At 43.7% G+C, this 26,487-nt stretch overlaps 1 protein-coding gene across 2 annotated transcripts in view; it reads right to left on the bottom strand.

Annotated features, from left to right (window-relative positions):
- Positions 1 to 26,169, bottom strand: part of LOC100676245 (ubiquitin-conjugating enzyme E2 E1) — a 90,544-nt gene extending 64,375 nt beyond the window's left edge. The window contains exons 1-3 of one of the 2 annotated variants that reach the window (XM_064277359.1): positions 26,043 to 26,169; positions 24,732 to 24,823; positions 20,321 to 20,371 (exon numbers count right to left, since the gene is read on the bottom strand). In XM_064277359.1, the coding sequence (XP_064133429.1) occupies positions 20,321 to 20,371; positions 24,732 to 24,772 (92 nt within the window). In that variant the 5' untranslated portion in view covers positions 24,773 to 24,823; positions 26,043 to 26,169. Of the gene's footprint in view, positions 1 to 20,320; positions 20,372 to 24,731; positions 24,917 to 26,042 lie in introns of both variants that reach the window. The other variant, XM_003415731.3, reaches the window with a different exon arrangement.
- Positions 26,170 to 26,487: the final 318 nt, after the last annotated feature.

Raw genomic sequence — 26,487 nt, 5'->3', positions numbered from 1 at the left:
ATTTTTGGTTGGTAATATGGTTTTATTTTGTTTTTTTGTTTTAATACGGATTTTGGAGCCTTGGTGGCGAATCCACCAGCTGCTCCTTGAAAACCCTATGGGCAGTTCTACTCTATCCTATAGGGTTGCTATGGGTTGAAATCAACTCGACGGCAACGGGTTTAACATGGATTTTGAGAAATATTATTTGGGCATACATGGGGGTTCCACAAACCCCAGAGGATTCTTGGGTGCCAGGTTTTCTTGTGACACACATACAAAAAAACCCAAACCTACCATGAATTCCTATCACAAGGAAACCATAAATGTACTCACAAAGCTTATCTAGCCAAAACAAAGTTTTTCCTCAATCACACTTCCTGGATACACTACCTCACCTTTAAGGCTGCTACCCCTGGTATTTTGCTTCAATAAATGTTTCTTTCACCTTTTACCATTATACAAGTCCCCACTGGAAGGCAGCAAATACTTTTAGCAGGAAAAGCAGAGTCCTAAGAAACCCGAGAGCCAGAAAAAGTGGGTAGGATATGCATGTCCCACAGGTCATTAAAGGGTTAAACGAATTCCTACATTTAAAGCTATTAGAACAGAATTAACCTACAGTAATTGGCCAACAGGAGTTAGCTGTTACTGTTTTTGTTGTTCCATTACCACCACCTCCCCAGTGGATCTAATGCTGTAGTATGCTGACTATTATAATGCTCCGTGACCACTCATCTGGCAAGGCACACTGTCTGCTGTATGACACACAGAAAGGAATGGCAAGGCCACTCGCCAGGCAGGAATATGTTCCATATTTAAGTGAGCGGAGAACAGTTGTAAGAGAGAGAGAGAGCAGTGCCAGATTCTCCACAGCTCCAAGCATGACACTCTTGCCCCATAAGCTTCCACACAACCAAAGCCCCAAGCCTGCCTCCCCCTCAGCATTTACTCACACTTCTCTCCCTTCTGTGCTGTCCTCCTTTAAACTTAGGACTGCAATGTGTTTTTAGATTCAACGGATGACCTCAGCTTGCTAAAAAACACTCTACATCCCGACCATTATCTAAACATTACAACTCTTCATTATTTTTGTTTTTGTTTTTGTGTGTAGCGGGGAGAGGGCAAGAGATGGCAGCTACTGGCAGTTGTGAACCCTAAATCCATAACGCATAACAATTGAGATTCTCTCTACCCACCTTACAAGAAGACTTTATGTGAAGGGCTTAACATGAATTTGAATACCATCCTGAAAGGCTCGAGAAGCTACTTACAGTAAGCCTGGCCCAGAAATCAAGCACCTGAATTTAAGAAATCAAGGATTCTCAAGAACCAGGAAGTATTTTTTAAAAAAACATATGAACAGATTTTTTTCCCTAAAGATATTTTCTCAGCAAAAATACCTCTCAAGCTATTCTAGAGCCAAAATTCCAGGTGTCTAGTTAGCTAAGAAACAGAAAAGAGTGCTGGGAAAGAGGGGTGAGGAAGGGAAACACACAGCATGGCCATATTCTGACAACGCCAGGGCTTCTCTCCCCAGGAACTCAGGCCCATCAGAGACAATCGATCCATGCTAATGGTCACAGACTCAAGGTTCTGGAGGCTTTTTGCTTTTCCTTTTTCTGCTTCTCTTTCAGAGGTTTTCCCAAAGTAGCAAACTAAGCCTGTGGGGGAGAACACCTAAGACCCTCTTTCTAACCCCAAGGCACGTGTCCTCTTCTTTCTCCTAGATCCCTTTTCTTTCTCTGTTCCTTTTTCCTTCACCATTTCTCATTAGCTCAGTTCAGGTCATTAAAAGGCTTCTACCATTCCCTCCAATTCTCTGAATCTGTAAATCCTCCCACTTCAGCACTTCTTTCCCCCATTTCCTCTCAAGGAAGAGAAGAGGGAGAGACTTTTCCTCCAGCTATACCAATCCCAATCTGTAGTTTGTCAGGATCACTAGAAGGCTTTTATTTTTCCCCCATCCTCGATCATCTCTCCCCTCCTTCACTTTCATCGCTGCAAAGTGAGCCACTGTACTAATGGGCATGTCCCATATCCTTCAGGTGTGCTGGGTCAGGGAAATGACTGGAAATACTAGACTGGAAAATGAGACATAGCTAAGGAAACCACTGCAATCACACGATAAGGTTTGGATGAAAAGGAATTATGACAGAAATTACAAACAAACTTCAAGTGCAGGTTGCTACTGAGCCGTAATATGCAGTATCTTGCTCACTAGCTGTTTCATGTTACTTTTATGTAGGAAGCATCTATCATACTTTCCTATCTCCATCCAATCTAGTTCAGTTCTATGCACATACACGGACATACGCTGAATGCTCAGCTTATAAGTTCAGTCACACAAAATCTTTCAAGTCTCCTTTTCTGATGGTGACTGTTACCCTAAGATTTTATGAAAAACAGTAACTTACATCTTCCTATAATGCAGCCATTCCAATGCCTTTACCAGCAATTGCTTCAGTCAGCATTGGTAACTATCCAAATATGTTGTAAAACTGATATAAATTTTTAATTAAAAAAAAATTAAACCTTTTTTAAAATATTAAGAATGTTAAATTTATATAAAATAGCAAAAATGGAGTTTTATACCAAAGAATGATTAAGATCTATTTAGTGGATTCATTACTTCGACCTGACTATAATCTTTCTCAGTGATTGATGTTATCATCTAAAGAAACAAACTGATAACATTTGCACAACCACTACTAACCAAATACTACTGCTACTGTAACTTGTTCCGGTAATTCATTCAAACTTTTTAGGCCTCTCTGGCGTTAGGCCCAAGAAATAAAAACAGAACAATCAGTTTAAAGAGCTTAGTCTCTTGGACTGGCAGACCCAACTGACCACAGCTGAATGTGACAAACGCTGTAAAGAGGTATGTATAAAGCGTCACGGGGTCACAGATGAGCAGGCTGAGCCATTTTTTTAAATCCGAGCTCTGGAGAATAATAAGGATCAAAGTTGGGAGAGGGAACATCCTAGGACGTAGACTGAACACGGTAAGTTGTATCAGTTGCTGTCAAGTCAATTCTGACTCATGGCGACCCCCCGTGTGTGTCAGAGTAGAACTGCGACCCATAGGGCTTTCAATGGCTGATATTTCAGAAGCAGACTTTCTTCTAAGGAGCCTCTGGATGGACTCCAATCTCCAACCTTCCTGTGAGCAGCCAAGCATGGTCACCATGTGCACCACCAAGGGACTCCTAGTGAATTTATAGGATAGGAAGGATAACTATATGGGGACAGTAGACCGGGATCAGAGTACAAAGGGATTTCTACAGCACATCAACAATCCCAGTTGCTTAACTCTAGGGGCAATTAACCTGTTGCTGTCAATTCGATTCTGACTCAGAGTATCCCAGTAGACAGGGTAGAACTGTCCCACGGAATTTTCAAGGAGCGGCTGGTGGATTCGAGCTGCTGACCTTTTGCTTAGCAGCCAAGCTCTTAATCACTGTGCTATCAGGGCTTCTTAGGGGCAACTGGAGGCCTTAAATTTTTAAAAGGAATGTCGTGGTGATCATGGGTTTCTATGTCGGAAGACAAGTAGTGATGGATGGTCACTCTGATGAAACAATGTCAACGGCTAAACTGAAAGAAACCTGTCTTTTTTAATTTAAATACAGTGTTAAAAGTAATCTAAACTCAGTGAAATTTAAACAGAAGGTTTATGCTGAGCAGTTATCCTATATGCATACAGGGAGGCCAATTTAATTGCAGAAAAAGCAAATGGCTAGATACAGTGAGGCTTACGAAGAGAACGGGAGGGAGAAATATCGAAGATCTATCACTGGCTAATCTTAACACGACTGATTGAGCCCTGCCCTCCCCCTTTTACTGAGATTAACTAATACCAGGCTGGTCTCTAGCCCTCCACCTAGCCATATCTTTTGAAATTCAAAATTAGTAAACACGAAAAAAAAGATTAGCAACTTTGGGTAAAAGAAAAGCCGCTGGAAGGATTAATTTCTGGAATTTCTTTATAGTGTATATTTGGTTCTGTAGGTGAGAAAATCTTAAAATCATAGTAAGATGTCTGGTAATTTTTCTCTTTGAACAAAATTTAACAGGCAATAACTCAAAGTGAGGTCTACAATTCACAGAGCTACTACAACAGGTAATAGAGCACAATGGTTAGACATTCAAGGCTTTGAAGATGCCCTAAATACCAGCTTCACCCCTTAAAGCACCAAATGACCTTGGGCAAGCTATATAACCATTTTATGCTTCTCCTTCTTCCTCAGTAAAATGAGAATAACAACCGTATTGACATACTTCAGAAAGCTATCGATATTATTTTTTATTCTATTTTTAGAATCTTCACAACACAGAATATAAAGCAAAAAGAAGCTAAGATTTGTATGGTAAGTCTGAAGAGTTGTCCAGAATATTATAAATCAGACTTCCTACTGTTCCTTAAAACAAAACGAAGAAAAAAATTTTTTAACCTTATTTTGTATAAAATGAATACCCAAAATACCGGACACACTCATTTATATCATTTTAATATATAGCCACCAAAATTCATTTCAAAGTCAAATATAAATTACTTGTGGTCTTTCCGTATTTTGGGTTATTTTTTAATTATTGGTATTACTGTCCCTCTTGGAGCAAATAAATGCCTGCACTGAAATTCTGTCTCTTCAAGAATTTCGAATGGTATCTGTAACCTTTCTATACCAGTTAAGTGAAAAAAAAAAAAAAAAAAACTGTTCTGAGCCACTGAGCTGGGTGGAGGAGAGGGTCATGAGAAACTGCTCCTTCGGTTTCTTCCGTAAGAAGTGATACGTAATTCCTTATCAACGTAACCCCAAAACCTCTTGTAACAGTTTATTAAGATATGTTGGAATTACACTTTATAAGTCACTTCTGTGTCATATAAACATATCAAAAGAATTCAGTAACTGAAGTTTCATATACACACTCAAGAATTACTGTATCACTAAGCCAATCTATTTATTCACCTTATCGGCTGTTTTTGGCCTAAATGTCCCCTTTAGATTAAATATTTCAGCTATCATAACTAAAAAACTATGGCAAAATTATTACTCCACTGAAGCGTCGTACCAAATCAAGGAAGCTGGAAAGGCGTGCTCTCCATCGAGTCACATCAGGCGGATTCAGGGCTTCACACTGTATAGACAAATCTTTTGAGTACCACTAGGAACCAAGCGGGGACTGGTGGAAGATGTAGCAAGCTGCCTCCCAGACTGCTTACTTCCAAGCTAACCAACTCTCCTAGCTTTCCACCCATCTCACTGGTTGTTCTTGCTCTGACAAGGTAGAAGGCCAACCTCTTGATGCTCCTCTACCGCCAGATGCCGGCTGTCTTCACTCCAGATGGACAGTTAGGGACACAGGCAAGCAGGTCACACAGACAGCTAAGGAGGTGTTTGCTATGTACGTATCACAATCGTTTACATTTCCATCCAATCTTCCGTCAAGACAGACTGGGTACTGCTGTACTTCCTTTCACGGGTTGAGACACAAATTTTGAGTAGCCATGTCTTGATTTTTAGTAAAATTTTACTTCTAGACGTACTGGAACTGTACATAAGGTAATGTCAATGACTCATACATAATGCAAAAATAATAATGGTAATAAAATTTATAAGGAGTAACTCCATAATCTCTATAAGGTGGAAGTTTTATGTGATGTATTATTGAAGTAGAGGCCGACTCTGGTAGTGCATCACCCTTCTACTTAAAACTCTCCAATGGCTTTCTACTGCAATTTAAGAACAAACACTGACCCCTGCCTACCTCATTTCCTACCACTCTCGCCCTCACTGTGTCCAGCCACACTGGCTTTCCTCAGCTCAGCATCTTTCTATTTGTTGTTCTTCAGGCTAAAATGCCCTTCTCATAGCTGGATCCTTGTCATCATTCGCGGCGATCTCCCCAAATGGCACCTACCAACACCCCAACCTTCCCAATCCTCTATACGCTACGGCCCTGCTTTGTTTTCTTAGTGCTTTTGTCTGCAATAACTCCCGTATATTTGTTTCTTGTATTGTCCATCTCCCTCCCTCCATATAAATGTAATCTCCATGACAGCAGGGACACTGTGAGGAGCAGCTGGTTATTGCTGTATCCTAAGTCAAAGGGCCACACAACAGAATAGCCAGCACAGACTCAGACCAAAGTACTGGTTGTGTGGTCAGTGATTTTCACTGCTCCGCCTGCGTCACGGTGAACATGCAGAGGAGGCGGCAGGGTAAGACATGTGGGAGGCTCCATTCACCTCCCTGGAGTCACTGACAGCCCTGCCAGGGTTGCAAAACTAGGAGTAAGATTTAACTGGAAAAAGCAAAAATCTGCTATTAGAACAGTTAATTCTCATGATCCAAATGATGCAGGTTTCATATATTACATGTTTTAAAAACTCATTCAAGGAACTTAACTAATAATCACATTAATTACATTAGGTTTGGTAAATACTTGTTGAGGAATAAATCCTATCCCCGAAGTTGAACAAAAAAACCCACTGCCGTCGAGTCGATTCTGACTCATAGCGACCATTCATACATACTCTGGGTACACACAATCCTATCTTCTCCTTGAAGAGTATCACAGACTATCAGTTTTCGGTCTCAAGTGAGCATGTCCAGAAGAAAATGTCGGAAAAAACATAACCCAACTGGCTCTCCCTTTTTTTTTCTCCTTGAAGGGGGTAGGAAGGGCAGGGAGCACACCAGGGTGAGAGAAAGCCAGAAATGCACGTGTGAACTGACAAGGATTTCAACCCGAAAGGAAACTGCAAATTAAGCTTGCAATAATGCCATTAGGTACATACTGAGAGTCAACTTAGCCCATTAAACAGCAAGACAGCATTTCTTTTTATGTACCTTCAGGTCAAATGACAATGAGTAATGTTACCATCCTCAAACCTAGCACTACATTACGGGCTTGAGCAATGGCAGAGAAGCTTGGAAACGGAACTGGAAGACAACTGCCCTGGAGGGGCTTCCTACCAGGGTGGGAAGTTTAAATCTTTGGAAGAAAATGAAAGTTGGACTATAACAAACCACTATGTGTAGAAAGGCTTCTAGAGTGGCTCTGGAAAATAAAGAGAACAGAAAGGGAGACACAGTCAGTACCAGCCACCTGGTGACAGAAAGGAGAGAATGGACAAAACAATTTACTGTTACTTTCTCTCTGCTAAGTCACCACTTCATAGGATGCTCACTTTTTTTCCTCACAAATTCACTATTAATATACACCTCACATTAAACAAGGCACAGAGACAGAGAAAGGGGGCATCCAGTCCTTCCCAGTTGCAAAATTTCCATAACAGAAATAAATTTAGGCTCCAAGATTTTAATGGCTTTTTACTTTTTCCACAAATGACTGTATGAACATGCATTTTAACTTGCAGGTACTACAATAGACAATTTCCCTCCAATATTTTTAAATGTAAACAGTCACAGTGAAATTGAGAAGAAGAAATCCTTACATCTACAGAGTCCAGTAGTATGGCTGGAGAGAATGGAAACAGCTTCAAATTTCAGTTCTAACAAGAGCTGTGTCCTGGACATGTGACACTTCAGGATTGGTCCATATCACTCGACAGTGTTTAGTATGTAACAAATACACTTTGGATGTGAAAACATCTCAGGATACTAAGCTCCAAAGAAGTTTTCTGGAGGGCTACTACCAGTCTCAGAGAAAAATAAAGCTATGCATTCTGAGGACTTTCATAGAGAAGGTTACTCAGAAAAATGAACAAGGTCAGTACAGTATCCCTGGGTGGTACAAATGGTTAATATGTTAAACTAAAGGCTGGAGGTTCGAGTCCAGCCAGAGGCACCTCAGAAGAAAGACCTGGCAATCTACTTCCGAAAAAAATCAGCCATCGAGAACACTATTCAGAACAGTTCTCTCCTGACACACGTGGGGCCACCCTGAGTTGGAACCGACAACAGCAACTGGTTTGGTTTAGCATACGATACTGCTAACTTTACTGCTGTTCTCAGTACACACATTACCGTAATCCTTTAACATATTTACTTAATATGTTTTGAAATATTTACTTAAGTTAGAGGAAAATTCTCTTTCATGTTTATTAAAAAAAAAAAAAAATCCCGCTGGGTGCTTGTAATAAAACAAATGTTTTCTTTTAGGGTCTTTCAGGTATACCAATTCAGCAATTTCTTTTTCTTTAGAATAAATGTGTTCTAGTGAAGTCTGCTAAGAAATAAATTTTTATAAAGTCAGTTCCAATAAATTATGTTTAGAAATTGAGATGTACTCCCATAGAAGAGGAAGGGCTGTGAGCAGTGATAGGAGAAATTTAAATTATTTGGGAAGCAAAGTTCCTATGTAGCCAAAACTTGTGGTTCCATAGGTTGACATCTGCTTTACCCTGGCAGTACCTAACGTTTGTGTTCCAAAGAATACTTCCTGGATTAAAAGAATGTCTCCAATCCTGAAATTTCCTTAGTTCTACCCTCAGTGCTCCCAGGGCTTCTGCTACCCCTTTTCCCTGACGTTGTAGTCACCATTTTGCCCAAGCAACATGCTCCACTAGCTGCCTACACCTCCCCATAACTTCCAGAACCAGAACTCAAGTCAGAAACTTCAAGCCATGCAAATAAAATCAAATTCCCTATTTAAAAATGATGTCAAAGTTATCTGCAATAAAAAATTATTTTTATAATTTCTCCTCCAAATACTTAGTGACTGTAAAGGGATAGTAGAAGATGGCCTCCAATTGTCTGAATATGTGAAAAGTATCAACCATAATCCAGAGAACCCACTTCCACTTCTAAGCAAAGTTAATTTCAATAAAACATACTATATCTTTGAGACTGTTAAAAACGTAGACCATGACTGATAATTTTTGTGATATGAATAAAAAGATACCAGCTAGTTCACTTAGGCGACCATCTGGCTGTCAGTGGCTTGCATGTTGCTTTGATGCAGGAACTACGCCACCAGTATTTCAAATACCAGCAAGATCACCCATGGTGGACAGGTGTCAGCGGAACTTCCAGACTAAAAGATAGGCTAGCAAGAAAGGCCTAGCGATCTGCTCCCAAAAATTAGCCAATGAAAACCTAACGGATCACAACAGAACACGCAAACACTGTCCGACTCACTTGCTTTGGATATATCACCTGGAGGCATCCATCGTTAGAGGAGGACATCAAGTTTGGTGAAGGAGAGTGCCTACGAGGGCATGGAGACCGTTGGTGAGATGCACGGGCACAAGAGCCCCAACATGGACTTGAACATGCTGGTGACTGTGAGGATAACACAGGACCAGGCAACTTTTCCTTCTGTCCTATGTAAAGTCGCCATGAGTCAGAGTCAGAGCTCCAACCTGCACTCTCTTAAAAGCAAACATGTGCACCCACTCATTCCAGTACATTTACTAGTTTAAACAGAGTCCAAAAGGTCAATGCAAATCAAAGCATGTAAAAATGTTTAAAAGGATGACAGCAGCAATTTACTGATTTTCCAATTTACAAACTGCCCAGTATTTCAAACTAAGCCCTGCAAAAGGGACTCACCAAGTTGTAGTATATGAACTCAGCACTGTAACTTTGTGATATCCACACTGCGATGTTAGTCATAAAGATCACAAGGGATTTGAACCTAATAAAGCAGAGGCTTACTTTTTTTTTTTTTTTGGTGGAGGGAGGGAGAAGGAAATCACACACACAAAAAAATCCTTCAGGAATGCTAGACCTCCCCAGAAAAATAATAGAAATGTTAAAAACTCTGCCCCAAAGTGTAAAAGTGAGATAATACCAAATCACATCCCTGGTTAAATACAGGGAACTCTCCTAACTGCGAAGAGTAATGCAAATAAACATCTATTCCTTCTTAACAAACATTACCCCCATGTTGTATTCCCCCCACCCCCACATTGTGAAGGTCACCAACAGACTTCAAATTGTATAACCAAGAGTCCTCATCTTTTTCTACCTCATGGCATCATTTCTCAGTTTCTGATCCCTCTACCTCAAAAGATTCTTCACTCACTGCTTTCTGACACCACACTCTCTTGATTTTACTCCTCTCTCTCCTAGTCTACACAACCCCTAAGTGCCAGAGGCCCAAATCTCTCCAGCCTGGGCCCTCTTCTCACCAGTCTTTCCTCTCCCGGTGAGCTAAAGGCATTCTGAATACATTCAAAAGCCTCCATGTGCTGACGACTTCCAAATGCATATGTATCTTGAGCTCAAAATACTTTTCTGAGCTCCAATTCACCTGTATCTAACTTCTTTCTGACACCTTCGTTTGGGTGCCTCACGGGTACCTATCTCAAACTTAACACATCCAAAGAAGACCCATGTTCCGCCTTGCCTTCACCACAGTGCGCGCGCGCACGCACGCACGCACGCACACACGCACGCACACGCACACACGCACACACACACACACACACCCTCCCCGGTCCTACTGCAGTCTCCCCCATAGTCAGAAAAAGGAAGAAGTCCAAAGCAGTATCATATACTAGTTAAAAACAAACAAAAAAAAAACCCACTCTGCCAACGAGTCGATTCCGACTCATAGCGACCCTATAGGACATACTAGTAAGTAGTAGTAAATGATATTGCTAGCTTTACTAACAGTATACACATTACTATAGTCACTTAATGTACATTCGCTTAGAAATATTTATTTAGGTTAGAGGAAAGTTACTATCATCTACTTGATTTGCTAAGACCACAGAAGCTCAGCATCCTCGTTTCTTTCCCTCATATTCCACACGCACTCCATCAACAGGTCCAGGTGTGCTCACACCATCTCCGCCGCCACCACCTCAATCCTAGCTGCCATCACCACTTACCTGGAATACAGCAATATTCCAGAGTCTCCCTTTTTCCACTCTTGCCTTCCCCTCAACTATTTTCCGCACAGCAGGAAAGGTGGGAAGAGCCTTTAAAAATATTCCTGAGATAATGTCACTTCCTTGCTTCAAAACCTTTAATGGCTTCCCGTTGTTCTTAGAAAGAAATACAAATCTCTACCATTGTTTACTTGACCCTGCATCCCTTGCTATTTCCTTTCTTCTCATCATCCAGGTCTTTGCCTAAATGTCTTTTTAGGGAGGCCGTCTCTAAGTGACCCCTCTAATTATTCTCCATCACTGCACCCTGTGAATTTCTTTCCTACTAGCCAGCACAGCTGGTAGTTACTCATCTCTTTTATTTCGTTGCTGTCTGTGTTACCTGCTAAAATTCAAGTTCCACTGGTCAGAGGCCAGGTCTGTTTTAGTCAGACACATAGCAGTGCTTGGCACAGCACTCGCGGTATTTTAAATGAATGGATGTGATCTGACCTATGGATGCTGCATTCACTCCTGTGCAACACTGCTTCCTGATTATAGTCCTAACTTCTTAGGCTGCATCATAGCTAAACTTTCCCCCCAGGTGAGGTCACTCCGAGCTGTTCCATCTTGATGCCTGAACGTGTGCTTCAGTGCCTTTTTTGTGCGAATTCCTAGAGTTCCTAACACATCAACATTCCATCTATCAACTCAAATAACGCCCAACATCCTGGTATTACAGCTTAAACATCCAAGGTCCTGATATTACAACGTAGAAGTCCAACGTTCTGGTATTACAACTTACACGTCCCATGTCTTCGTATTGCAGACCCTACTGGGACCGTTCCCTTGATTATTACTATCTAAGATTTAGTACTAAGGTCACTACAGGCAAGTCAGGCGTGACATCCGTGGCAATGCTATATAAGAACAATCCTTTACTTTGGCCTGGCATTTCACTTGGTCATGTTCTTTAGGAAAGGAGAGAGAATTCTGTTTTTGACTACTTTGTTAACTAACGCATTAGTGGATAGTATGTTGCCCAGGTGGCAAAATTCAGCGACAGCTTTCGAGTATGTGCTTACGAAAATCTTTGGCTTTCTGGAGGACTTTCCCGACTGGCCTTCTGCAGGTTTATCATTCATGTAGTGTGGCATGGGCTCTGCAGAGCAATCCTTAGTCACTTGTATCTATGTTTGAAGAGAAGAGCCATTAGCACACAGCAGTTCCTGGATTAGCGTTCTCAAGCAAGGGGCTTTGATGAGCTTCTTAGCCTATAGAGTAGGAAGTTTCCCAGAGGATTAGAAGCATACTCTGCCACCAGTTACTAGGTCTTTTGTTTCACTTTAGAGCACAGCTGTATAAGAGAGGCTGAATCATGAAATGGGCTTATTATGAAACCCTGTTCCACTCCACTGGTGATGGGGAATGTGTCAGATGTCTCAGCTGGGTGCCAGAGTCGCTAACACAGCCAACTATCTAGAATAGCTTTAGGACTCTGGGGAACTTCTCCAGGAAGACCAATCTACTTAGCACCCCCAGATCCATGTTCACTTGTTGGCAGAGATCTTATAAAGTCAAAACATGCAAACCAGAGGTACTGGTATTTTCTTTATACATTTCCTCACCAGCCTGCAGCATCTTTGTATCACATGAAGTCCAGAGAGCTCCTCTGTGATTCCAGGGAGGTGAAAATTGCCAAAACTGTTTGGGTGCCAAATGAGAAAGACTGCCAGCAATGGACAGCTGTCAAATGCCACAGCAATTTCTCTGGCTCTTTCCATTATTTTCTAAAGAGGATAATGAAGATGTTCTATTAAACTATTAGATTCAAATTAGGTCTGTTTGTGTTTTAATTTAACAAATATGTATTGCTTATCCACCCTTCCTTGGACACCGTGAGGGGGCAAAGATACGTTCCTGCTCTCAAGGCACTTAAAGTCTACCGGGAATGAATCAACCAAGTTAACACTAGCGACAGATATGGCTTCTTTTCAGCTCTATACATGGCTTCAATCCAGTTCATTTGGTTCAAACCCCTGCCAAGAATTTGCATTTCCACCCCAAATACACTGAGGCAGAATCTACCGTTTAACAAGATCTCCAGGTGATTCTTCTGTGTAATAAACTTTGAGAACCACTGCTCTATTAGTGGTTCTCAGAACTGGTCCCTGACCAACAGCATCAGCATGGCCTGGGAACTCGTCAGAAACGCAAATGCTCGGCAGGGGTTGGAAGCCCTGGTTCTACACAAGGAGCTGGGTGCTACTCAAGCACCAAAAATGCTTCTTATCTTCTAGCAAATGGTCACTCTGTCAGAGTTCCACGCTATCAGCCTTTCTAAACAGATGTTCTCCACTGGTGACCTCAATGCCCTCTTCTACCTCCTTCTCTAAGATCAAGTTTAAAAAACATTAACTCTGTTCTCTTGCATTTTTACTCTCTCCTGTCTACTTGCTGCTGCTCCTCAGCCTACAAAAACCAAACCACCAAACTCATTGCCATCAAGTAATACTCATAAATTCTTACACTTCAAAGCTCAAAGAGAAACGTTTACTGGTGTCCCCTAGGGCTTTCACAACCTTGTGACTCTCATCCTATTTCTCTGCTTCTTCCTTCTATAGGTCCTCTTCATTTTCCCGCCCCTTCATGTGCAGGCATCCCAAAGAGTGTGATTCTCAATCCTCCTCTTCCCTTAGGCAATCTCATGTACTCTTCCTATCACCGAAACTTTTAAATCTGATGTGGACTCCCAAAGCCAGGTCCAGAATCAGCTGAACATCTGTTATTGTTATTAGGTGCCGTCAAGTCCATTTTCAACTCAAAGCCACCCCCCATGTGACAGAGTAGAAACGCCCTGTAGGATTCCCTAGGCTATGATCTTTATGGGAACAGATCACTGTATCTTCTGCAGAGCTGCTGGATGAGTTTAAACCATCAACCTATTGGTTAGCTGTCAAGCACTTAACCATCGCGTTACCAGGACTCCTTCTATGTCTCACTAACCAAACCAAACCCACTGCTGTACAGTAGATTCCGACTCATAGCAACCCTATAGGACAGGGTAGAACTACCCCATAGAGTTTCCAAGGAGCACCTGGCAGATCTGAACTGCTGCCCTCTTGGTTAGTAGCCATAGCACTTAACCACTCCACCACCAGGGTTTCCATGTCTCACTAGCACGCCTCAAATTCAGTGGGTTTAAAACCTGAACACACTGAAGTGTACGATGCTTGGGGCTTACCTACTTTCCAAAGATTCAACAAAATGAATATGCAGAGACCAAAGAGACAAAGCAAACACAGTAAAATTTTAAAAGAGTTGGTGAACCTAGGTGAAGGGTGAGTATTCACTGTACTTACTACTATTCTTTCAATTCCTCTAAAACTTTGAAATTTTTCAAAATAAGAAGTTGTGGGGGGAAGACATGTAGGGTGAGGATCAAAGACAGAAGCAATGGTCCTTACCTTTCAGGAAGTTTCTAACTACTTCTCTAATATTATCTAAAATTAAGACAGGTAGATCTGACATTATTGATTAATAAATTCAAATGTATAATCAAATTGTAAATATTTACTGAAGGCCTACTAAGTGGCAACAATATGCTAAGCACTGTATAAGATCAACAAAACAATTAAGCTGCTTTTTAACACAGGGCGGTGGGGGGGGGGTAATAAACCTCTCTGCCTCCCGAAAAACAGCTCATATTCCTACCATATCCACTTCTACTAATGTCATCGCCATCTCCAACATCCAAAACAACTTTTACTTCCTTTTAAGTTCCCCCCCTAAATAATAAGTGGTCAAGCTCTCTGGATTCTACTGCCTTTCGCCTCTCTCTTTTCTCTATTCTGATGACCACCACCCGTACCTAAGGCTCATCTAACCTCCCTCCCGTGTGGCCCACTGCAACACTCTCAAGTCTCCTGGTTCCCACTGTGCTCTAATTAATCCTTGCTTTGTCTCTATCCTGATGCTCAGCTATAATTATTACATTCCCTGCTCAAAAGGCTTCACTGATTCTCCAGTATCAGTAAAACAAAATTCAAAGCCCCAGTGCCTGACACTGAGAAACACAAGCTCCATCTCCTTCTATTTATTCACCCACTAGTATCTTACTCTTCAGTCGCAGGTTTATTCACTATTGTTGAACAGTCCCCTCTACCTTCCTTCTGCTATGTCTTTACTCAGTGATGTCCCTTTACTACCCTTCACTACCCTTCTTTTCGCCTCCTCCATGAAGCCTTCCCGGATCACTGATTGGCTCCAGTTACAACCCCTCACACCCAGGTCAAAATAATCTCTCCCATCTCGGAACCTTTATAACATGTTATTTGCATTTATTACTTTCCAAATAACAGTCACACTTTGGGTGCATTTCTTACTGCCCTTGCTAGAGTATGAACTCCCTGAAGGCAGTGTTCATGCCTACCAGGCACTCAGGGTTTGTGACAGGAATCTACCATCAGCATCCTTTTCAAGAATCACTAAAAACTGTGCAGTGCTGCTTGCTAAGCTTTAAGCATTGTTCTCAAATTACTGACAGCAATATTTTAACACAGTACAGGGTTACAACTCAAGGCACACGGTCTTCTGGTCAACAACAGCTGTGAGAGTTCTACACATTTGGGAACCAATTCACTTCTGGCTAAGATTGCTTCCTTCCTACCCAATCAGGCCACAAGTGATGATCCGATTCCCAGGAACCTGACCTGGAGCCATCTAGATGGTCTGAGTGCTATTTTACCGGTGCTGCCACTTCAGTCTCCTGGTTCTATTTTGCAGCATTGCCTTCACATGCATAAAGGCATATATTCTGCAGTGGTAACACTCCAGATGAAAAGTACAGTAGGCAATCATGCAGACATTTAAGTCATATTTATGACCCTAGAGCACTCAGGAAGGGCCTGGTGGTGCAGTGGTTAAGTGCTCAGCTGCTAACCAAAAGGTCGGTGGTTCAAACCCATCAGCCACTCCGCAGGAGAAAGATGTGGCAATCTGCTTCCGCAAAGATTACAGCCTTGGAAACCCGATGGGGCAGTTCTACTCTGTCCCATAGGGTCACTGTGAGTCAGAATTGACTTGATGTCACACAACAATGACAGCGTGCTTAGTAACATCAGATGAATAAAAGGTATATAAAACGAAGGATCTTTTTCAGCAGGTAACATGATATGGAGTTTTGTTAAGAATGACTTGGAACGGCAGTGAGATGGATTGACAGTGAACTCAAACCTCCCAACAATCATGAAGATGGCACAGGACCAGGCAATGCTTCGTTCTATTATACATAAGGACACCGTGAGTCAGAGCCAACTTGACGGGAACAACTTCAGATGAATCCATTTCTTATGCCCATGCAACCACTTAAAACCTACTGAACTTTCCTGTTGGGAGGAAAGGATCCCTTCCTTCTAACCTAGGTTGGCAGCATAGGACTTCTAAACCGACATCTCAGTCTCACCACCAATCCTAGGAGGTTTAGTAAAGCTAGGGAACTACAACAATGTAAATGCACAGGACCTATCTGGACAGATGCACAACAAGTGCTCACTTGGAGCATCTCTGAGCAGGAAGCAGGACTGAAGAGATCACTTTCTATCCCGCAAACTTCTGCATCCGGATTTTTCAAAAACAGGCATTCCTATGTTATTGAGTAACGGCTTAAAACTGTTATCTAAAATACAAGCGACAAAAGGCAACGTTAGTAAGAAAGATGAGCTATTAAAAAGAATCCAGATGGAAAAATTCGGAATGGTGAATGGTGATGGTTGAACAATGTGATGAAATATTTAATGTCGCTAAATTGTACATGTCAAGATTGCTGAAATGGCAAATGTTACCTATATATTTACCACACATACGCAAAAATATATAAGAAAAAGAGACTAAGCAAGAAAGAAACATTTCTAATAATACCACCATCTAACACATACAGAAAACCCTAATCTCCTTTGAACTTCACAATACTCTGAGACAAGAAAAGCCAGGTATTAGGCCCTTTTAGTAGGTAAGGAAAAAGGCTGAGAAAATTTAACCTCTCAATCTCATTAAATTTTTTTTTTAAATGCTCTTCACTTTTGCCATTAAATCCACTTCTAAAACTTCGCTGTCAAACTTTAAAACCAACTGTTTCTGATTACACGATATACAGTGAAACCTGTAAAAGGCAGAAACCTGTCAGAGAAGGAAAATGCAAATATTTTCCACCAATAGACAGTGACAGAAAAGCGGTAAGACTGCACCCTGTCAAAGGCAGAAAACTTCCAAGACCCAGAAAAACGAGGCAGTTACAGCTCTCACAGGTTTCATTGTTGTTCTCCCAGAAAAATAAAAAACTTCAAAAAAATTTTCAGGAAACAAAAATAATGGTCAAAATATAATAAAGTTAAATAAAACAAAAACTTTTTTATCCTCCCTCATGCTGGAAATGTGTAATGACTTCTCAAAGACATTCGATCCTAATATAGCACCCCCCGCCACAAAAAACCCTGAATTTTTAAGTGTCAAGTCACTCTATGAGTAGTTCACTCACACTACAAATGTATCCATTATAAAAAATCTGAAATTTAAAAGCCTTGGACAAAATATGTCATTTATGACATACAGATGTACTACCTACAGACATCTATATGTCTACAGGCCAATGATATAGCTATAACTAGTTGATTTAGCAAAGCTTGAGCTGTGGGCTATAAATAACAGCTGCAAAACCAACTCTAGTGGCCCAGAGTTCACCAGCTATCTAAAAAGCATAATTTTACAATCCAAGATAGGGCATGCTTTAGGGAATCATAACATTAGTTTATATGTATATGTGTGTGTGTTCTTCCTAACAGTCAAAACAGTATGGGGGAAGACACCTAATCTAACGCACAGTCAGTCAGGAGACTATTTCATCTGTACATATGTATATAGTTCACAGATAACAAAAAGAAGATTTTTATTTCTATGGCAATATAAAGTAGTTTTTAAATATTCACTTAAATACTTTTGACCTATTCATTGAATATATTCTCTATTTTATTCTAAAAAAAAATCCATTCAACATAATATACAACACTAAAGATTTAACTTTGTTACCTATGTTTTCATGCAATATAATATTTAGCCATTGCATTTCCCACAAAATGCTGAAGCTCAGTAACTTCAAGTCTAAGTATTTTTGCCAAGTGCTTAAAATCAGTGTATCTTTGACGCAATCCCCCAACTACTCTGCAATAATCAACCATTTATTGAGAGGTTTCTTTGTGCCAGGTGCTAAACATTAATAAAGTTCTGTGTTTAAATTTAAAACCACACACAATACCGACTGAAGAAAGGAAGTCCTACAAGGGATTAACACATAAGATACATTAATAGAAAACCAATAATTTAACTCATTGAAAATCTAATTTATAGCTGATGAAATCACAATTTCAGTAAGAACCAAACTACGAAGCTCTCATGCTGCGGGTAGAAAAATGGTATAAAAATATGAACATGCATGCATTTAAAATAGCATTTAAGTCACACATTTTCAGTAGAAACTAGCTTCAAAAAGGATCTCCAAACTAAGCTATCCACTTCCATCGCGAACAATAAAGAACATACAAATATTAAATAATTCAATCCCATAAGATACCAACACAAAACATATTGGGGCTACTACATAACACGGAGACAGTAACACTGGTAAGCCAACCAAAAGCAGAAACTCTAATTTGCATTACTTAAACAGCCTGACTGGAAAATGCCTTCAGAAAATAAATCGGTATTTTTAAAAGACAACATAATATACATTCTTGTAAAATAAAGATGCCAAACATATTGGGATTTTTTTAATGGAAGAGATTTTTCTCAAAATGCTTATGTACATCAAGGTTTTACTGCGCTCTCCTCCCCAACAGCCATCAAGGTTGGTGCTTCCCCAGACCACAGATAACGTTCAAGGGTTTCACCTTGATGGGGTAACTAAGACATGGGCTCAGCAGCTCACGTCTCTAACATATGAGCTGAGATAAAATGGTACTCATCCTATTTTTTCAAAATCATTAACCCCGTGAAAACCTTCCAAAATTGTTTACAACTTTAAATACGATTACACTCATTCACAAGAACGCCATTATACATTTTAATAAATGTTATTGGTTTTGAAACTGTGCTTTAAAACCTTTATAATCTGGTCAGCCAAGTCCGTCTGAACTCACAAGAGACACATGGAAGAGAGACACAATACCAAACAGGGGCAATAACTACACAGCACAGATCTACCAAGGGGAATGTCCGTGGATTCAACACAAACAACCAAGAGAAACTATAGGTTACCAGGCTTCCAAGGGAACAACTGTTCCATTAAAATAAAAAATATCATAGACCAAAGCCTAACCCACTTTCTCAACGATCTGAAAAGATTTGCATTACCCAAGAAAGATAGCTTCAAGAATGATTACAAACAGTATGTTTCAAACTCACAATGTCTTTCCTTAAAAAACAGGGCAAAGTTTCACCAAAAAGTATCCCGCCCCCAATTAACCCCTTTAAAACATATGTAACCAAAATCGTCATTTTAAAGTTTGCATTTGATCCACTAACTGTAGTTTGGAAAGTTGAGTGTTAATGAGCAAAATATTTCATTTAGCTTGTCGACCCAAATATTTTCATGTTTATCTTCAATTGTGTATGACCACTCAATATTTTGTCTGTAACCTCTTCCTTAAGCTATAAATTTAAAACACTTCTGAAATCTCACGGACCATTCCAATGCCAATCCTATACGCTGAGAATTAAATGTTCTATGTAATTTTTAAATTATGGGAACTACGGAATTGCACAATCTCCCTTAAATAGATAGCTCCTTCCTCCACCGACCATTGATTTTGTAAAGTGATCGAGTCATCTACCTTGGCTCATTGGTAGCAAAATGGCTATTCTAAATAAATCAGATGACCAACAAACCCTTTAAAAGCTGTTTTCAAATTGCTTTGAAACTGAAACACACAGACATATACAATTTGGATGAAAAACACACCCATGGAAGAGCTTAAATCTGTAAAATAATTTAAAACAAAACCTTTCTATCAAAGCCACAAATTATTCCCTACTTTAGTCTGCCAAAAACTCAACACAAATTTATATACATTGGAATAAGTTTAAAGATCCAGCGCCTGATTCAACTCTAACTCTAGAAGAGCTGGAGTTAGAGATTAATACAGCAAAGCAGTTTTCCAAACCAAAACGTACCAGAGCCTCTAAAAGCTTTTATACCATCCTCAATAAGTTAAAGATCCACAATTAGAAAAAGTACACCTTTAAATTTATTTTACAATTTTGATTCATACATATCTAAGTGGCCACTCCAAACAAATCCGTTACTTCACCGTAGTACTGAGCTTGCCAGAGATTCATCAAAACATACTTGGGTTAATAACTTCAACTGTTAACTTGATGTTAGCACCAAAACAAGTATCAACCAAAAGAACAAAAGCAAAGGTTTACAGTAAAAAAAAAAAAAAAAACCGAAGATAAAGGTTAGAGGAACTTTAAAAAGAGAAAATTGTAAAAGAAGCTCACCTGCAGTTAGGTGGAGGGTCTAAAGTGATGTCCGCCAGTTCCTTCTGAATCCTGGAGTTGGGAGAGAGAGACAGGGAAGCATTAGGACGTTGGGAGCCTCCCACCTCTAACGTATAGGTCTGGCAGAGAAACTTAACCCCTGCAGAGAAACACTTTTTTTCACAGAGGCAGTGAGCTGGCGGGCTGAGTTTCTTGTTATTATCTGCATGTTTGGGTTCGAATCCTGCCTGGCACACTGAGGCCGTCTATTCCTTGGGGTTTGCCATTTGGGGAATAACTAAAGTTTCTCACTTGAGGACTGATTTCCTGAACTGTATTAGGTGTCGCGGCACGTTCATCCTTCCCCTGCACCCCTGGACGGAGGGGTCACAGCCGGGCCGGGGGGCGGACGCGACTGCTTCCGGCCTCTCCCTGCCCCTCGGGGCCCGCGGGGGCCGGGCTTGCAGCCCCGGATGCCCCACTCCCACCCCGGCGGAACGGTCCCAGGCTGAGGGTCCCAGGACCGGCCCCTCCGCGTCCTCGGTGAGGAAGCCAACATGGCCGCTCCCCGCGCGGCCCCTCGGGCCCTGACTGACCTGCCCACCGTCGCGGGGGGCCGGGTGGGCCTAGCACACAGGGGGACCCTCCCAGGCGGCCACCCTGCCGGCTTCCGCGGCCGCCTCCCGCCGCGACCGCCTGGGCCTCCCCGCCCGCCCCGCGCGCGCCCGACGGTTCGGGCCGCGCGCACGGGGCCGCGCGGGTGAAGTTGCGGGCCGGGGAGCGGGTGCCCGCCGAGGGCCGCCCTGCAACCTCCAAGCTCGCCGTCCATCGCGCCCCGGGACTCCCAGCCCCGAGGCCGAGCGCGAGGCCGGGACGCGAACTTCCCCATCCGCCCCTCCAGCAAGGCCGGTCCCCAGTACCGGCCCGCACAGGTGCACCGGGCCGCGGCCTCCGCCCTACACGTTTGCTCTGACTCCTCACCCACCTTTCCGGACCTGCTTTTTCCCAGGCGTCCTCAGTTTCCCTTGAGTCGGCCCCCATCCTCCACGGTTTCCCCTCCATCCCACACTGGACAGCCCCCCAGGCCCAGTTTTCTCCCTCCACACCAACCTTGCATTTCACAAAGAGGTCCACCCCCCACTCCTAGGCCGAAGCCTCCACGCAGCTGACACCAAGCCCTGGCCCCCTGGCCTTTGTCTTCTGCTAACCTAGGTGCTAGAGCATCCAGACATACAACAAAGTTGGGGCCCTTGAAGCTTCTTCCACCTTCCAAACAGTGCCTTCTATTTTTATAACCTTTCCTCCTCCTACCATATAACGCCCTAAGGGCTATGGTACAACTTAAAAATCTCAGAGGCAGCTCTGTAGTAAAAAACTAAACACACACACAAAACTCTGCAATTTGAGTCACAACGGATGCTTTTCTATTTCCAAAGGTTTTCTGAGGGTAGAAAGAGTGGCTGGCTGGATGTGAGAGGAGGAAATAGGTTTTTAAAGGCATTGTTTTTCTCACATACAAAATAAATTAAGGGTCTCCACTGGGAAAGTTGAGGCCATTTCCTGTCCCCTACAAATCTGGTCAACTCCAGAGAGGGGTTTGTTCACCATCTCTACTGAGATCTATTTATTTGTACTGTGTCATTCTGCTAAATTCTACCAGTAAGAATTTCAGATCTCAAACACTCCCATCCCTGCTGTTTGACTCCTCATTGTTATGGATTGAAAGTTCGGAACCCTGGGCTCCTGATTCTTTACCTGGTATCTCTTAGAGTGACTGCATGTTAAGACTTACGTACATAGGCAAAAATGTCTTCCCCCTGAGCACAAGACACATGAAAATACATACTGACTTGGCTTCTCCTTGCCAACCCAACTTCTGTAAAATAGTCACTGTTTCTTTAATGCCAAAAAAGTGTAATACCAGACAGCCTTATCCGCTTTATCTCTAAAACAAGCATTTGCATCATTTCCATGGTACTGGCAAAAGATCTGCAAAACGAAGTCATTCATAAGAATTCGCAGAGTAATTCTTATCCACACTACTCTCAGTAGGGGCTTTCCTCGGCTCATGGACTAGAAACCACTTTCCAATGTGCAGTTAGTAACCTGTCTACCAATTCAGGCTTCTTGTAAACCCTATCTTCTGGACTTGGTGCCACTTCCAATTCTGCGGGCAACATCTAATTTCCAAACCAATATATGGTATTTTCACAGAGCAGCCTCTACAGAGTCCTACTAACATCAATTTTCTTTTAGCTCATTCCTGGATACGCCACCATCCCTCTCCACTTTGACCTTTACTATTAACCTGTTGTTAGCTGCTGCTGAGTTGATCCTGACCCGAGGCGAAATCGTGCGACAGTAGAACTGTGTGTGCTCCATAGGGTTTTCAAGCTGTGACCTTTCAGAAGCAGATTGTCAGCCCTGTCTCCCGTGGCATCTCTGGGTGGGTTGGAACTCCTAACCTCTTAACTAATAGTGGAACACTTAGTAGGGGTCACCCAGGGGCCCCTGCTATTAACCTTAGCTCTGCCTTAACACTAATACCCACTCTTTCAGCAAGATATGCAGAAAACTAAACTTACCGCCAAAAAAAAAAAAAGTTAACTTTTTAGGTAAAATTACTATTTGTAGCTTCCTACCTTTCATTTTCTACACCTACCATCTCTTTCCCAGCCATTTCCAAAGAAAAAGTTTTTAGCTTCCTTAGCATAAATGGACGAATTGTGTCTAGTGAAAAATCCCCCTCTGTAATTTGCTGACACGAAGCAGACTATTTTATGTTTGCCACCTGTGTCTTCACTCCAATATATTCATGTACACCAGAGATACCCAGCAAATTACAAAATTATCTAATGACCTAAGCCAAATACCCTGCCTTGGGCAGGTCAGGCCAAAGGCTGTCTGAGTGAGGATCAGGGAGTCCAGAGGCTGCCCTGGGGAGCTTAAGGAAGGCCTCATCCAAAGCGGGCAGGGTTGGATACCAGGGTTCTGGAAGAACTAAAGAACTAGCTAGCACTGGGTTAATCAATGAGGACTCCTGGGAAGCTGAGATGCAATCAAACCAACCCTCTGAAAAGGGGAAATACCTTGCAAAAAACACCTTAGCACTTAAATCTCTACACTATTTAAAATAAAAAGTCATTCCCTTCATCAGCACTTTACCAACTTTTCAAATTTCAAGTCAGGGAAAATGACAAAACAAACTCTTGAACTCTTGAGTTCTGGCTTACTACTCAACGGAGAGACCTAAGTCTCAGGTTCCATTTTATTTTAAATTCCTTTAAGAAAGACATCCCTATCTAACCCACCATTCAGATTCCTTACTATCTTCCTAAACTAAAACCAAAACCAAACCTGTTGCTAGCAAGTCAATTCTGACTCATAGCAACCCTACAGGACAGAGTAGAGCTGCCCCATAGGGTTTCCAAGGAGCGACTGGTGGATTCAAACTGCCGATCTTTTGGTTAGCAGCTGAGCTCTTAACCACTGTGCCACCAGGGTGCCACTGTTTTCCTAGTATGCCACTTTAACGTTTAATAACTGTTTACCAGAGAGCAGAAGGATTTATGAAAAGGTGTCTGGGGGTTCCCAGAAATCTGCTATAGATTATTTTAAGGGTCACAGGAATCCGAGGATATTACTAAAGGATGACAGAGGTAAAAAGTGGCTTTCTCCAGAGATGTAAGAGGAAAAAAGTAAGGAAAAAGAGCCACTGCTTTAATTCAACTTGGAAAAAAATAGTAGCATTTTTACAGCATAAGACAGCACGAAAAAACTGAGTCTTCCTGCAATTTGGTAACGTGAAGTTCTTAAAGAGAAAAAAATTAAGGATCCCAGAAATAACCTACAATACACCAGCTTACAATCATTTATTGCTTCATTCATTTGCGTCAACTCTCCAAACCAGAAAAATCCCTTTAAATTCCATCAGGAATCCTGTCTTCAACTTCTAAAATTTCTACCCCACTGATGTATTTATTCTTTATGCAATTTTTGGATAAATTACTATTCAACAAAGATCAGGCGTGCAACAGGTGAGAAGGAAGTAAGACATTTTGATAGGGAGTTATCTGGGCAGGTATTAGTGATTAAGAAGTGGGACGGCAGCCGTGAGGAGAGTTACAGATTAGCGATTAATAAAACCAGTAACCTGAAATGGGGTTTGGGGGTCACTATTAAAAGCAATGAGGATTCTTACAAACTTCAACAAGAAACGCGAGAGGCAAGCCACAGCGGCTGCATGTGGGCAATGATTAAAAGAAAAACAGAACAAGCAACGGAGAGAATAATTAGGGCCTCCCAGGCCCCTTTTTCATTTGTAAGGACACACAAACCAGGAGGGGCACTTTAGGTACCCTCTTTGGGAGCTAAACCGAATGCAGCAGAGGCGTTCAGAAAAATAGGAAGCCGGTGGAAAAGCGTACGGTACCTCTTGGCGCTGGTGGAGAGGAGCTTGGAGTTTTTACTCATGCTGACTTTACTCTCCTTCTTCTTGGGGGTGTTTGTTTCTTTCTCGGTTTGCTGGTTGGAGGAAGAAGATGAGGAGGAGCTGGTGCTGGCCCTCGAATCGTCATCCGACATAGCGAACCCCCCACCCCACCCCGCAAACAGCCCCTGGAGGAGGAGGGAAACAAAACAGACACACGTAAACCAGGCAGGCAGTGTGAATAGGGAACTCGGGTGCTGTCAGGAAGGCACGGGGCAGGGGTGCACCCAGCCGCCCACCTCCCTCTTATTGCTTTCAAAGTCTCCAGGCCCATTAAGGCTTCGGCAAATCGGACGCGGCTTGTTTGTTTATTTTGGGCCCCAAGTAGAGGACGCCGGGGGAAACGGTCCGGAGCTACGAGGGCAGCCCCTCCCTCGCCCCCCGGGGCTCCCCTCCGGGCACGGAGCGGGGAGGCCGAGGGGGCGGAGGAGGAGGGCAGGGCAGGGGCGCGGGGCGCCTCGACGAGGCGAGGAGGAAAGACCCGGGCGGCCGGGTGGCCTTCGGACTGTTCTGTGCGCTTCCTGGGGGTCGCGGGGGCCTGTGGCCCCGGCGAGGCTGCGGGGCCGGGAGCGGAGTTTGGCGAGGTCGGGAAGAGAGGAGGGGCGGGAGGAGTAAGAGAGGAAGCCGAAACCGGGGGACGGAGGCGGGGAACGGGTGCCCGGGTGGGGGAAGGGAGAGGCCGGCGGGGACAGGGGCGACGAGGCCCGAGGCCCCCCACGCCGCGCCCGACGCCCCTCCCTGTCGGCCTGCCCCTCAGCCGCCCGGCTCCGGGCTCCGCGGCCAGGGCGGGGGTCCTGAGCCCACGCCCGATCGCCACCTCTAGGAGGTGGGGGGTTCGGGTGTGTGGGGGGGTTGGCCTCCGCAGAGAAGGAATAACAATGAGCTCGTCCGCCCCGGAGAGGTTAATCCCCGCGGGCCCCCGCCCGGGGGGAAAACGAGGCTCCCCCAACTCCCCCACCCCCCGCTCCCGGCCCCCTCAGTGGCCAGTGGGGGGCTCCCGGGACGGCGCTGACAGTTCAAGCCACAATGCCCCCCTCGCCCCCGACGCGGCGGCCCCCGCACCCCACGCGGCCCGGGGTCCCTGCCCATCCCCCGCGGGCGGGCCCCGGACCCCTGGGGCTCCCCGGCCCCTCGCCCCTCCTCAGCCCCGTGCCCGGCGGCCCGGGCGGCGCGGCTTGGGGGAGGCGGCAAGGGGTGTCCCCGAGGCCCGGCGGCGCGGCCGGGGGGCGGCGGGCGACGGGGGGATCCCCGTACCTCTCTTTGTGTCTGGCTCCTCCGTGCCGCCGCGGCGGCTGCTGCTGCGGCTGCGGCTGGGCCTGGCCACTCGTGTCTCTCTCTCGCTGGGAGAGAAGCGGAAGTGCAGCAACAGCAACTATTAAACAGGCAATGGCTTCCCCCAGCCACACACGCTCGCACACACACTCCTCCTCCTCCTCACCCCTCCCCCACCCGCCCGGTCCCACCCACCCGCGCTCCCTCCCCCTGCACCTCCGGGAGCGGGGGGACGGGGAGGACACGGGGGACCCCGGGAAACCCTGTCCCCCTCCCCATCCACACCTGCACCCCTACCGGGCGCTTCCTTCGGACGCCCGGGAAGGGGCGAGGGGTGTGAATTTTCTCTTACGGGGTTTGGGATCTGGATCCTGGGTAGGAGATGGGGAGCTGGTCCGAGACGGGAGGCGCTGGGAGCGGCTGGTAC

This window comes from Loxodonta africana, chromosome 27 (genome assembly GCF_030014295.1).
Source record: "Loxodonta africana isolate mLoxAfr1 chromosome 27, mLoxAfr1.hap2, whole genome shotgun sequence".
Taxonomy (NCBI): Eukaryota; Metazoa; Chordata; class Mammalia; order Proboscidea; family Elephantidae; genus Loxodonta; species Loxodonta africana.
The sequence above is the reverse complement of the archived record's forward strand: the minus strand, read 5'-3'. Positions and strand labels throughout refer to the sequence as shown.